Source organism: Microcaecilia unicolor, chromosome 6, assembly GCF_901765095.1.
Source record: "Microcaecilia unicolor chromosome 6, aMicUni1.1, whole genome shotgun sequence".
Lineage (NCBI taxonomy): Eukaryota > Metazoa > Chordata > Amphibia > Gymnophiona > Siphonopidae > Microcaecilia > Microcaecilia unicolor.
Window position 1 is genome coordinate 61,851,452 of NC_044036.1, and position 14,116 is coordinate 61,865,567.

Here is a 14,116-nt window from a genome sequence, read left to right on the forward strand (position 1 = left end):
CTTGGTCCCCTCCTCTTTTCTATCTACACTTCTTCCCTTGGTTCATTAATCTCATCCCATGGCTTTTCCTACCATCTCTATGCTGATGACTCCCAAATCTACCTTTCTACCCCTGATATCTCACCTTGCATCCAAACCAAAGTTTCAGCATGCTTGTCTGACATTGCTATCTGGATGTCTCAACGCCACCTGAAATTAAACATGACCAAAACCGAACTTCTCATTTTTCCCCCCAAACCCACCTCCCCCCGTTTTCTATTTCTGTTGATGGCTCTCTCATTCTCCCTGTCTCCTCGGCTTGAAACCTTGGGGTCATCTTTGACTCTTCTCTCTCCTTCTCTGCTCACATCCAGCAGACCGCCAAGACCTGTCGTTTCTTTCTTTACAACATCCGTAAAATCCGCCCCTTTCTTTCCGAGCACTCTACCAAAACCCTCATCCACACCCTTGTCACCTCTCGTTTAGACTACTGCAATCTGCTTCTTGCTGGCCTCCCACTTAGTCACCTCCCCCCTCTCCAATCGGTTCAAAACTCTGCTGCCCGTCTCGTCTTCCACCAGGGTCGCTTTACTCATACTACCCCTCTCCTCAAGTCGCTTCACTGGCTCCCTATCCGTTTTCGCATCCTGTTCAAACTTCTTCTACTAACCTATAAATGTATTCACTCTGCTGCTCCCCAGTATCTCTCCACACTCGTCCTTCCCTACACCCCTTCCCGTGCACTCCGCTCCATGGATAAATCCTTCTTATCTGTTCCCTTCTCCACTACTGCCAACTCCAGACTTTGCGCCTTCTGTCTCACTGCACCCTACGCCTGGAATAAACTTCCTGAGCCCCTACGTCTTGCCCCTTCCTTGGCCACCTTTAAATCTAGACTGAAAGCCCACCTCTTTAACATTGCTTTTGACTCGTAACCACTTGTAACCACCTGCCTCCACCTACCCTCCTCCTTCCTGTACACAATAATTGATTTGACTTGCTTACTTTATTTTTTGTCTATTAGATTGTAAGCTCTTTGAGCAGGGACTGTCTTTCTTCTATGTTTGTGCAGCGCTGCGTATGCCTTGTAGCGCTATAGAAATGCTAAATAGTAGTAGTAGTAGTAGTAATATCCCTGAGGAATATGCACGAGAGAGATTTGCCTATGATGGAGGTAGTAGGCATGCAAATCTCTCTTATGCATATTCCTTGTTGATATCTACTACTACTACTACTACTACTTAACATTTCTAGAGCGCTACTAGGGTTACGCAGCGCTGTACAATTTAACAAAGAGAGACAGTCCCTGCTCAAAGAGCTTACAATCTAATAGACAAGTGAACGGTCGGTCTGATAGGGGCAGTCAAATTGGGGCAGTCTGGATTCACTGAACGGTAAGGGTTAGGTGCCGAACGCAGCATTGAAGAGGTGGGTTTTAAGCAAAGATATCATGAAAACCTGACTAGCTGGAGGTCCCCCAGGACAGGTTTGAAAACCACTGCTGTATATTATGCTGTATGATAAAGTTACTGGGTCTTACACATAATTCATAGTATACCATAACTCTTAGTTTTGGGTGCTTTCCTTTTTCTTTTCTTTTTTTAAAAATCTGTGTCTGTTCTTGGGATGCCCTCATTCCTTGTTAGAGTTTTGCAAAGCATTGTCATAATCACTGCAGAGTTTTCCTTCCCACATTTGACCTCTTCAGTCCCACCCACTGGTTCATTGCTGCCTCAGTGTACACCTGTCCTAAAATTCAACTTTTCTAATGTCTAACCACTATTTCCCTCATGTTTTGCTGTTCCTCTTCCTGTCTCTGGATAATTAGATATTGATTCAGATTTCCTTGACTTCTCACTTGTAATTTCCTTGAGGAGGTGTGTAGGTTTCTAGAACTTAATTCATATTTGATCCATTGCAGACTCCTAGACTATACATTAATATTCTCTAGATTGAACTGGCAGGTCTGCTGGATTCTTATTTCCCCATCAAGCATTTCCAGAATTCAGCCATACAGTTTCTATTGAAGAACACTCATGTCTCACATGCTTCATCACATTAAATGATCTTCTGTGACTTCCAGACTCTTAATGTTTTTCATTAAATCCCCCCCTCTCCCTTTTCACAAAACACCCTGGGTCCATGAAGTACCATTATTGCAGTTGGATTTTCTTGAAATGTGATTTTAAAAAACTACAGCAGTTAATGAGTCTATGGCAGTGCCTTATATCGTACAACTTACCTGGATGTCTGTTCTTACTATCACGTTGACTATAGAATGTCTCTTTTTGACGATGGAATGGATAATAGTATTACAGGGTATATCCTCTTTTTCTGGTATCTCTTATTGTGTAGTCCCACAATGACAATGTTGATTGCTTTGTACCTTATTGCTTAATAAACAATTAGCAAAATATTTCAGTGTTTATTAATTTTATTTTTGGATGTTGGCATGGCAAGAGAGACATTTATATCTGATCTTTCTTATAAGCACAACCACGCATACCAAGGCAGTGGTGGAAATCAATACAGAGCTCTTCCAGACTGGAATTGAAATGACAGCTGATATACGTACAAATGCTCCAGCAAAATTTACAGCTAAAGCAGACATGAAGGAAAACAATTTTAAAATTGAGACTACGCCCTTACAACAAGAAACTGAGATCCTAACGACAAGGTAGAGTGCTTAATGTTTTTCACTTTAAATCTAATATTCAAATTTTATCCTTTTCAAAGCAGACCTCCAGGGATTAATGTCAACCTGAGCGTCCTCTGTAATAGGCACATCATGTCTTCTAAGTTTTCTGGTTAAAAATCATGCAAAATTTAAGAACTAAGCAAACATTCCATTTAATACTATTTTTTTGTATGAAGTTCTTGCTGCATAGCTTTGTTTCTATTGAGTTGTTTTCCCTTTGGGAATGTTCAGCATATTAAAACCTTGGGCAACATGTGCAAACACATTTACATGTTTTTTGCCATTTTAGTTTAGTTTTCGATAGGCAATCTAACCTTGTATGATCATCAAGTTTGTCTGTCACTCCTCCCCCTCTTAATGACTTTAGAACCATTTATGCAGTTTCATAATAGAGAAACCCATGACTCCAGACTCACATTTTTCATGCTCCCTTGACAATCCCTTCTTCTGTTTCTCTCTTAAGATGGCTGAGGCAGTTCCACTGAAATCTCAGGGAAGATGGAGCATAATGTGATGTCAAAGAGCATTTTGAAAGTTGCCCTGCTGTTGGTTACTGCCTGTGTTAACCAAACAATGTGCTTTCTTGCCTGGTTTTATACAGGGAAAAAATATCTGTAATTATTAATCACGAAGAGGTCAATTTATGACTGTATTAACTGACTCAATCTCTTGAGTGTAATTTTGAATCCTACATAGCAGCTAAAAATATCCCACTACAAGTACATTTAGCCAGATCAGCGCCATGGTTCAGTTGGGTGGGTAAATTATTTGCATCAAGTTATATCTTCAAATGCATCTGCTTCTGAAAAAGTTTCTCCTGGTGACTGGCTACATCTACTTTACTAAATTAATTCACAGAGAGGGGCATAATCGAAAGGGGCACCCAAGTTTTCCTGAGGATGTCCTCGCAGGACGTCCTGGTACAGGGGCGGGAAAACCCGTATTATCAAAACAAGATGGGCGTCCATCTTTTGTTTCAATAATATGGTCGCAGACGCCCAAATCTTGACATTTAGGTTGTCCCTACAGATGGTCGTCCTTAGACTTGGTCGTTTCTGATTTTCGCCAATAATGGAAACTAAGGACGCCCATCTCAGAAACTACCAAATGCAAGCCCTTTGGTCATGGGAGGAGCCAGCATTTGTAGTGCACTGGTCCCCCTGACATGCCAGGACACCAACCGGGCACCTTAGGGGGCACTGCAGTGGACTTCAGAAAAAGCTCCCCGGTACATAGCTCCCTTACCTTGTGTGATGAGCCCCCAACCCCCCCAAAACCCACTACCCACAACTGTACATCACTACCATAGCCCTTACAGGTGAAGGGGGGAACCTAGATGTGGGAACAGTGGGTTTATGGTGGGTTTTGGAGGGCTCACATTTACCACCACAAGTGTAACAGGTAGGGGGGGATGGGCCTGGGTCCGCCTGCCTGAAGTGCACTGCATCCATGAAAACTGCTCCAGGGACCTGCATACTGCTGCGATGGACCTGAGTATGACATTTGAGGCTGGCACAAAATATTTTTAAAGTTCTTTTTTGAGGGTGGGAGGGGGTTAGTGACCACTGGGGGAGTAAGAGGAGTTGATCCCTAATTCCCTCCGGTGGTCATCTGGGCAGTTCGGGCATCTTTTCGTGCCTTGATCGTAAGAAAAACTGGATCAGGTAAAATCGTCCAAATTCTAGTCAGAGATGCCCTTTTTTTTTCCATTATGGGTCGATGACGCATACGATGCTACGCCTCCGACACGCCCCTGGGAACTTTGGTCATCCCTGCGATGGAAAGCAGTTGGGGACGCCCAAAACTGGCTTTCGATTATGCCGATTTGGGTGACCCTGTGAGAAGGATGCCCATCTTCCGATTTGTGTCGAAAGATGGGCGTCCTTCTCTTTTGAAAATAAGCCTGAGAGTGAACAAATTTAGCTGGTCAAGAAAGGGCAGCCAAGGCCATTCCTGAGGTAGCTGGATAACCTTGACTTTCAGTGCCATTCAGTTAAGTTTAGGTGGGCAACCTGAGCTAAACATTTAACAGTTCCTAATTCTTTCTGGGCAGCTAGATTTAGGAGAATTTCAGTTGAAAACCTCACCACTTAGGTTTGGAAAATAATTTGGCTAAAAATAAACTTATAAAATTGACCCTATCTTTACTGCTTAGCAGCCTAGTGAAAATGAACCCCTTTAAAACAAGCAAAATGAAAGTATCTTCCAGACTATGCATATTAGTGTACAATGGGGCTAGGAAAATCCTAAGAGCAAATGGTCAGTATTAGATGACAGGAGATAATGTTACGGAATCTGTAGCATATCTTTAATTCTGATCAATATTTTATGCACAGGATTGAGGTGTTGGCTGTAACAAGAAATGTAGAAGATCCAACTGCAGCAAAGAAGATACCAGTTGTGCCCAAATCTGGTCAGCAAAGTATTCTCAGTAAACCTTTTGAGGCTAAAGGATTGTCACCAGCTCCAAGGACAATGGTAAATGTGCTCTGAATGTATTCGTTTCTATAGAAAAGCCAGTCGGTGTGTTTGAGTGATGTTTGTTCACTGCCTGCTGCATGGAGCAACCCAGATACATAGCTGGGTCTTCAAGACTGAGACAACAGGAGTCCTTTATTAAGATCAGACCCGACACGGGCCGTTTTTCGGCGTAATCAACGCCTGCCTCGGGTCCAAATTTCAATATAAAGATACACAAGCAGGGAGTTGATTAAAAGCAAATCCTTTGGATAAGTATGCAACTCCCCAAAATTTTGATAGCAAAAGCTCCTGTCAAACGCTGTCAGTCAGAAAAAATGCCAAAAATGTTTTTTTTACGTTTGTAGTGGTGTATTCACAAAAAATCGGGGAAACACTTTGAAGAGAGTAAATTATGATGTATAGAGCCTGGTAGTGAGCCGCTTTGCTGCTAGACTCACTGAAAATCAGCTCGGCTGTGGATACAGCCTATATTGAACTCTCTGTGTACCCCATTCACAAATGATAAATTATACACTTTATATGATTAGTTGTGTGGTTCACACTTCTGGCATATGCCGTTGGATCCATGGTTGTGGGATTTTAAGGGATTGACTCTTTGTTTAGGAGTTTTGACAGTGTCTCTCCCACGGATTTCTTTTTACAATCATATTAATCCAGGCATTCCATTTCATTAACACACATAATTTAGGGACAATAGGAATAGTTGTGTTTGGATGAAAAGTTAGGTGAGGAAGCAGTGAGAGGGGATGGGGAGGAGATGTTGAAAAGCTGTTGAAATGTTGTTGAAGATTCTTGTTTTCATATTGAAGAATAGTGAGTACTCATGGTGCTACACGCAGGGCCGCCGAGAAGGGGGACAAGGGGGAAAAAAGTCCCCGGGCTTCCGGAGGGGGCCCAGCGCCACCGCAGTTCGGGCCCGCCCGCATCTGTCGCTCCCGGAAGTAACTTGGAACTAACCTTAAATGCCTCACCACCTTCGCAGCAAGCAGCAACAGGGTAGGCCACTCCTTCCTTCCGTGTCCCGCCCTCACCTGACGTAACGTCCGCGAGGGCGGGGCACGGAAGGAAGGAGAGGTCTGCCCTGCTGCTGCTTGCTGCGAAGGTGGTGAAAGGAGGTGTTTAAGGTTAGTTCAGGGCCCGGCCCGGTAGTGGGTGGACGGGGGCCGGCGACCTCGGGTGGGGGGGCCCGGCAGTGACGACGATGACTTCGGGTGGGGGTGGGGCCCGGGGCGGCCTTGTCCCGGGCCCGAATCTGGCTCTCAGCGGCCCTGGCTACACGTGTTGCAGTATTGTTACTATTGTTAATAATTCAGGAATCCTTTTAGAAAGGTGCGGTAAACATTAAAGTTGCCCATATATTTCTATGAACATCGCTAGCGTTTAGCGCACACTAATGATTAGTGCACCTTAAAACCATCAGCATGCCTTTGTAAAAGAACCCCTCAAAATAAAAAGTTTTTAAGGCATATTTTAATGTTTCTCCATGTGTAATATGATTTCATTTAATGCAGGAAAGGGCCTCTGAGGAAATAATATCTAAGAAATACCCTTACTCTGCCGAAGAAGAGCATCATGCAGAAAGAAGAAAGCCCTATGAATATCGCGCTTGCATTAATGCAACTTCTGCTGCTGTACTATGTTTTGGTGGCAGATCAATAAGTGCTGGTTATATTCGGAGTTCATATTTTTACAAATCAGTTGGAATCCATGAAGCTAAAGTCATTTTAAAGCCAGGTACAGCACTAGTGGTCCACTTCTTTATTTACCTACATGAGCATTGGTGGAGAAGTGTACATGATACTATATTTCTATATGTCGCCTACAGCTGCCACACATGCAGCTATTGAAAAACTGGAGCTGGAGATCCAGGTGGGAGAAAAAGCAGCTGCCAAGGTTATTAGACTGGTTGCCTCAGAGGAACACGAGGAAGAGGAACTGGAAGAGTCTATCATTCAAATAAAGCTGAAGAAGATCCTGGGAATAGACAATGACTTGAAGGTACAACTACTACTATTACTACCACTTAGTATTTCTATAGTACTAGGGTCATATGAAGCAGTGGCGTAGCCAAGGGTGGGCCTGGGTGGACACAGGCCCACCCATTCTTGCCTCTGGCCCACCCAGTCAGCAGCCCATGAGGCCCCCAAAACTCTTCAGTGGCAGCGCCTCACTACTCTCTCTCCCTCTTCTCTACTCGTGGTCTAGCATCTGCCCATCTCTCTCTAGAACCACCCCCTCCTGGTCTACTTCAGAGCTACTGCCGGCAGCGATTCCTATAGGCATCCTGTGCCAGCCCTGCAGGCTTCTGTCTATCATGTCCTGCCCTCAATGATGTCAATTCTTGTTTCTTTGGCTGGGGATGTGGTAGAGAGAAGCCTGCAGGGTGGTGCAGGTTGCCTATAGGAATTGCAATGGCCAACGGCTCTGAGGCAGAACCGGGGAGGAGGTTCAGAGAGAAATGGGCAGACGCTGGGTCATAAAAAAAACAACAACTATATATTGTATGTATGTACAGGGGTAAAGATGGGGGTTGGAAGGACCCACCCATGTTAACTCTGGGCCCACCCAAAATGGAAGGTCTGCCTATGCCCCTGATATGAAGCACTGTATAGATACTCTTAAGAGACAGTCCCTACATACTACAGCTTACAATTTAGTCAAGTCAGATAGACAAGACAATCAGAGGTTTCAGGAAATGTATTTATTATAGTGAATATGGTTATAAGCTGGAAGAACCAGTATTTTAAATTATAAAAGCAATCTAAAAAGATGGGTTTTTAAGAAAATTTTGAATATGGCTAGATAAGGACCATTGCCTTCAGAAAGCTATTCCAGGCATAGGGTGCCTTGAGATAGAAAGCTCAGAGCTGTGAATTGGAAATGGAGAAGAAGGATACAGATAGGTCAACCTACTCGATGATCAGAAGTTGTGAAGGGTCGTGTAGGGGGCGATATCAAAAGAAAAGTTACTGAGGAGTGAAGGTATTTGTGGATGAGTAGGTAAAGCCTGAACATCTATTGCTTTGAGACTGCAATAACTGTTGGAATAGACATTTACAGGGCTGGCTTAACCATTAGGCAGACAAGGTGGTCACCTTGGGCAGAAATCTCTGGGGGAGGCAAAGAGCAGCTTCAATTTAAGCAAAATGACAAGCCCTGACAGCCACACAAACTGAAGCACCATCAGTGCCTACTTTTCAACTTTTATGTGTTTTTACAGAATTGTTAGAGCAGTGGTAGTAATGGCCTGATCATAATTGTTTAGCTGAATTATCAAATCTTGAGGGCGGAGGGAGTCTAGGGACCTAAAAGTTAATTGAGGGGGTGCAAGACGGGGGCATAGCCAGACCTCAATGTTTGGGGGGGTCTGGAACCCAAAGTGAGGGGCACAGTTTGGTCCACCTCCCTGCCATAACCCCTGCCCCACCTCAACCCCACATACCTTGACAGTTGGGTGTCCCCAACCCCCACCAGCTGAAGCCTTTCTCCAGCATTGTTCTCTGCGCATTGCCTGCCCTGCTTCCCCTCACGTCGCATGCATGCTCGGTTTTAGTGAAACTGAGCATGCTCGAAGTCTCATAAGCTCAGTTTCACTAAAACCAAGTATGCACGCGACGTGAGAGGAAGCAAGACAGGCAAACAAAGCGCAGAGAACAGCACTGGAGAAAGGCTTCAGCTGGGGGGGGGGGTTGGGGACCCCTGCCAGCCAAACAGGGGCCCCAGATCCAATTTGGGGGGGCCCAGGCCGCCAAGGCCCCCCATAGCTACACCATTGGTGCAAGGCTGAAAGTTTATCTAGAGTAGCCTAGTACACCAGTCTTGGAAACTAATATATAGCAGCATAACAAATATATTTATGTATGGTATGTACTTTTTCATTAGGATTTATTTACTAACTTTGTAAAGAAATTCACCCAAAGCTGTTTCATTTTGCCTTGCACCTTTGGACCCTATTCCTTTCTGAGTATACTTAATATTTACTAGTCAATATTCATTTGGTGGAAATTATGCATTTGCAGCCAATATTCAGTGTCAAATATGGATAGTTAAACTGGCCAAAGTTAGGACTGTTATTTAAGTGTTCCTATGCAAGCACAGGCACTGAATATTGCCAGTGCCAAGGTAACTTCCTAGACCACCCTGACTCCACTCCCAGACCACCCCAACACTACCTGGACAGTGCTGCAGCAGTTAGAGGAGATAGTCAATAATACTGCCCAGTTAAGTGCTGCTAAATATCCCCTAATATTCCACTCAGCGTGGCTCAAGTGGGCAGAAGCCTTTCTTGCCCAATTAAACCCTTTTGAATATTGGGCCCTTAATTTTTATATCAGTGGCATTTCAAATAACATAATAGTAACATAGTAGCTGACGGCAGAAAAAGACCTGCACGGTCCATCCAGTCTGCCCAACAAGACAACTCATATGTGCTACTTTTTGTGTATACCCTACCTTGATTTGTACCTGTCCTCTTCAGGGCACAGACCGTATAAGTCTGCCCAGCACTATCCCCGCCTCCCAACCACCAGCCCCACCTCCCACCACCAGCTCTGGCACAGACCGTATAAGTCTGCCCAGCACTATCCCCGCCTCCCAACCACCAGTCTCACCTCCCAACCACCTGCTCTGGCACAGACCGTATAAGTCTGCCCAGCACTATCCCCACTATCTTGTCAATTGTGGTTTTAGAAACAAAAACAGAATCCAGCAGGATGTCAAATACTGTTTCATGTCCAGAGAATGCAAAGATAGATGGCAATTATTGTTGGAATTGGATTTGCAGATTCAAAAGGGAGGCTCGCATAGGAAATCCAAGAGAAAAGAAGACAAACATGCTTCTGGCAAACATCACGATGAAATTACAGAAGTCATTAAAATTGTCAGACCTCAGTCTTCATCCAGTTCCTCCTCATCTTCGTCTTCCTCCTCATCCTCTAAGAGTCAACGTAAGGATGGCTCCTCCAGCAGTCAGTCTAGCAGTGCTGAGAGGAAGAGAGGAACCCAAGATCCCAGCAAGGACACGAGACAGAAAGACCAAATTAAAAGCAGTGACAGCAGTAGCAGCAGCAGCAGCAGTAGTAGCAGCAGCAGCAGCAGCAGCAGAAAAAGAAGCAAAAGAATTGGCAGCAGCAGCAGCAGTAGCAGTAGCAGCAGCAGCAGTAGCAGCAGCAGCAGCAGCAGTAGCAGCAGCAGCAAAAGAAGCAGCAGAAGCAAAAGCAGCAGCAGTCGAAGTAGCAGCAGTCAAAGCGGCAGCAGCAGCAGTAGTAGTCAGAGCAGCAGCAGCAGCAGCAGTCAATCAAAGGCTCGACCTGGAAAGTCTTCGCGTTCTCAGAAATATGGCTCGGCTAGAGGCACTGGCAGAGCAAGCTGGGAGAAGGTAAAAAAGCAGCATGTCATGTGACCTCATCAGAAAATAATATTGAGAATGATATCAATTTAAGACAATTTTAATGGCAAGAAAATGGGTCTGAGGTTTAACCCAGTGGGTCAGTAGTTAGATTCTGAACTGCACCTGTTGAATGAAAAAGTGAAGGGTACTACAGCAGATTCTGGAGGTGACACACAGTCGCTGCTTGGGAAATTCATTTCAGCGTTTGTGGTGATGCCAGTCTAAAGAAGCATTTGAAGTGCAGGCATTGCTATAATATTTTGCCATGACAGGAAGAGGGTGGGAGTTGTACAGTTGATGAAATTGTGGTTTCATAACAAAGAAAAGAAACAGTTTCCCAGGGTACTGGGGATAAAATCATTTTATTTTGGTTTGTCATTATTTATTTATTGGGATTTATTAACCGCTTTTATGAAGAGATTCACCCAAGGCGGTGTACAGTAGGTACAGTTTAACATCAAACTTATAATTTTGTTAACATCATAACAATAGTAAAATGAACAAGTTCAGACATAGACACAGTGAAAGATGAAAACTTGAAAGCAGCAAATTGAAACCTAATAATAGGACTACCATAGACTTAAATCATTTCTCAACCTCAAGAAGAAGTTCATAGTTTAAAGAAGGTCTGTTTAAATGTTAGTTCTGCCTCTGACTGTTATCTCCATAGAATGTAGTTTGTAAAATATTCATTATTTCTGCCCCTCCCCCTTTCTTTCCTCGGACCTGTTGGCTAAGACTCCAAGGCTAAAGACAAGCCAAATAATGGGTTTTGTGACTCTCTACTGCTGGGTCCTTTGTGCTGTCTTTTGAAACAGTCGGAAATGTCAGCATGGTAGGAGAGAAGGTCAAGATTCTTGAAGCCTGGCTTTGTTTGTTTTTTTTTTTAATTTTTAATTCTGCTTTCCTGACGGAGGAGTATGTGCCTAATCAAACCATCTATTCCCATCATTTTGCAGTCTTAGTACTCCTCAGATTGTTTAGTTGACAGTAAAGTGAAGTCAATGAACTCCATAAAAATACCAAGGAACCAATATCTGGGCAGACTGCCTTGGCAGTTACTAAGCGGGGATAGAGTATGGGCAGAGCTGGCATTTATCCAGTTAGCGGTGATTTTCAGTCAATTCACCAGATAACTAACTCTGGGGCCCTTCTATCAAGCCGCGACAGGGCTACCTCAGTAATGGCAAATGGCAATTCGGCCCTACTGCCGGGCTCCCTGGAGAACCTGGAGGTAGATCCGACTCCCGTCGCACGCCAATCCCCATGCTAGAAAATGTTTTTTTAATTTTCTTGCTGGAACCCCTACCGCCTCTTAAATAGGCGGTAACCGGGCAGCACCACAGGCACCTAAAAAGGAGGTAATGAGGGCTCCCTCAGGAAATGGCTGGGCAAGAAGTGTTTAACTTACCAAGTGAATTATTTTGTGTTGCTTTTTTGTTTCTGTATTATTTTGTATGCTGTTTTACCCTCTCTTTGGTGTCTGTGCTAACTTACCACGTGGCCATTTCCCGTTCCAGACCGGAAATTTCCTTTGACTGGGCAGCGGTAAAAGGGGGCCTTGGCACATGGGTTTTCCCATGCCCCAACACCACTGCAGGGTCCCTTTTACCTCAGCTTGGTACAAGGAGTCCTGTATAAATTTAGAACAGTATATATATCACCGATACCTGGATAAATGCCTGCACTGTTTATACCTGGATTTTTAGGGCCGGTATTCAGTGCCTAGAATCTGGGTATACAACAACCTGCAGCAGCTGCCATACAAAAACATGCTGACCACCATGCACTGAACATTGCCTCCTGATTTTGTTCGATTTGTCCTTGTTGCCTGATCTTAAGTAAAGAGATTTGCTGAAAACTATGAAACGGGAGGAAAAAATATTTCTTATCTTAAGCTGACTCCTCCTGAATTTCTGGGGGAAAAAAATCCCATTTTCTAATGATCTTCAGTTGTGCTTCATAAGATGTTGTCTTTTTTTAATGGAAACAACACAAGTCATAATTTTTATTATAAAGCTGCTGTCTTTAATTAACTCTCTTCTATGTGCAGGTCACATCGGGTGAGTCTAGATATCGCTTTAGACCACTGTACAAACCAGCAGTAAGTAGTTTATTTTGTCCACTCTTACATTGAAAAAATTAAATATAGGAGTAACTCCCTGAAGACTGAGCTAAACAACTTCTATTCCAGCCCAAGAGGGGGTTCCCTCCCTCCAGATCATTTGGAACCTGTGCAGGAATTCTGGCTTTGTGAGCCTTTATTTACAACTACAGGGTTTTTCTCCTACTTTAACAGACCCTCCCTCCCACTATCCAACTGTTCTTAATCTAGTCTTTGCAATCACAGGGGTCCTTTTACAAAGCTGGGGTAAAATGTTGCCTGCAGTAGTGTTTTAGGTGCGTACATAAGTACATAAGTACATAAGTACATAAGTAGTGCCATACTGGGAAAGACCAAAGGTCCATCTAGCCCAGCATCCTGTCACCGACAGTGGCCAATCCAGGTCAAGGGCACCTGGCACGCTCCCCAAACGTAAAAACATTCCAGACAAGTTGTACCTAAAAATGAGGAATTTTTCCAGTCCATTTAATAGCGGTCTATGGACTTGTCCTTTAGGAATCTATCTAACCCCTTTTTAAACTCCGTCAAGCTAACCGCCCGTACCACGTTCTCCGGCAATGAATTCCAGAGTCTAATTACACGTTGGGTGAAGAAAAATTTTCTCCGATTCGTTTTAAATTTACCACACTGTAGCTTCAACTCATGCCCTCTAGTCCTAGTATTTTTGGATAGCGTGAACAGTCGCTTCACATCCACCCGATCCATTCCACTCATTATTTTATACACTTCTATCATATCTCCCCTCAGCCGTCTCTTCTCCAAGCTGAAAAGCCCTAGCCTTCTCAGCCTCTCTTCATAGGAAAGTCGTCCCATCCCCACTATCATTTTCGTCGCCCTTCGCTGTACCTTTTCCAATTCTACTATATCTTTTTTGAGATACGGAGACCAGTACTGAACACAATACTCCAGGTGCGGTCGCACCATGGAGCGATACAACGGCATTATAACATCCGCACACCTGGACTCCATACCCTTCTTAATAACACCCAACATTCTATTCGCTTTCCTAGCCGCAGCAGCACACTGAGCAGAAGGTTTCAGCGTATCATCGACGACGACACCCAGATCCCTTTCTTGATCCGTAACTCCTAACGCGGAACCTTGCAAGACGTAGCTATAATTCGGGTTCCTCTTACCCACATGCATCACTTTGCACTTGTCAACATTGAACTTCATCTGCCACTTGCACGCCCATTCTCCCAGTCTCGCAAGGTCCTCCTGTAATCGTTCACATTCCTCCTGCGACTTGACGACCCTGAATAATTTTGTGTCATCGGCGAATTTAATTACCTCACTAGTTATTCCCATCTCTAGGTCATTTATAAATACATTAAAAAGCAACGGACCCAGCACAGACCCCTGCGGGACCCCACTAACTACCCTCCTCCACTGAGAATACTGGCCACGCAATCCTACTCTCTGCTTCCTATCTTTCAACCAGTTC

General features: G+C 44.2%; 1 protein-coding gene across 1 annotated transcript in view; it reads left to right on the plus strand.

Moving 5' to 3' along the window:
• Positions 1-14,116, plus strand: part of LOC115471875 (vitellogenin-A2-like) — a 94,434-nt gene that overhangs the window by 38,618 nt on the left and 41,700 nt on the right. The window contains exons 19-24 of the mRNA XM_030205771.1: positions 2,471-2,656; positions 5,014-5,155; positions 6,670-6,892; positions 6,984-7,156; positions 9,942-10,535; positions 12,601-12,651. Of these exons, the coding sequence (XP_030061631.1) occupies positions 2,471-2,656; positions 5,014-5,155; positions 6,670-6,892; positions 6,984-7,156; positions 9,942-10,535; positions 12,601-12,651 (1,369 nt within the window). The remainder of the gene's footprint in view (positions 1-2,470; positions 2,657-5,013; positions 5,156-6,669; positions 6,893-6,983; positions 7,157-9,941; positions 10,536-12,600; positions 12,652-14,116) is intronic.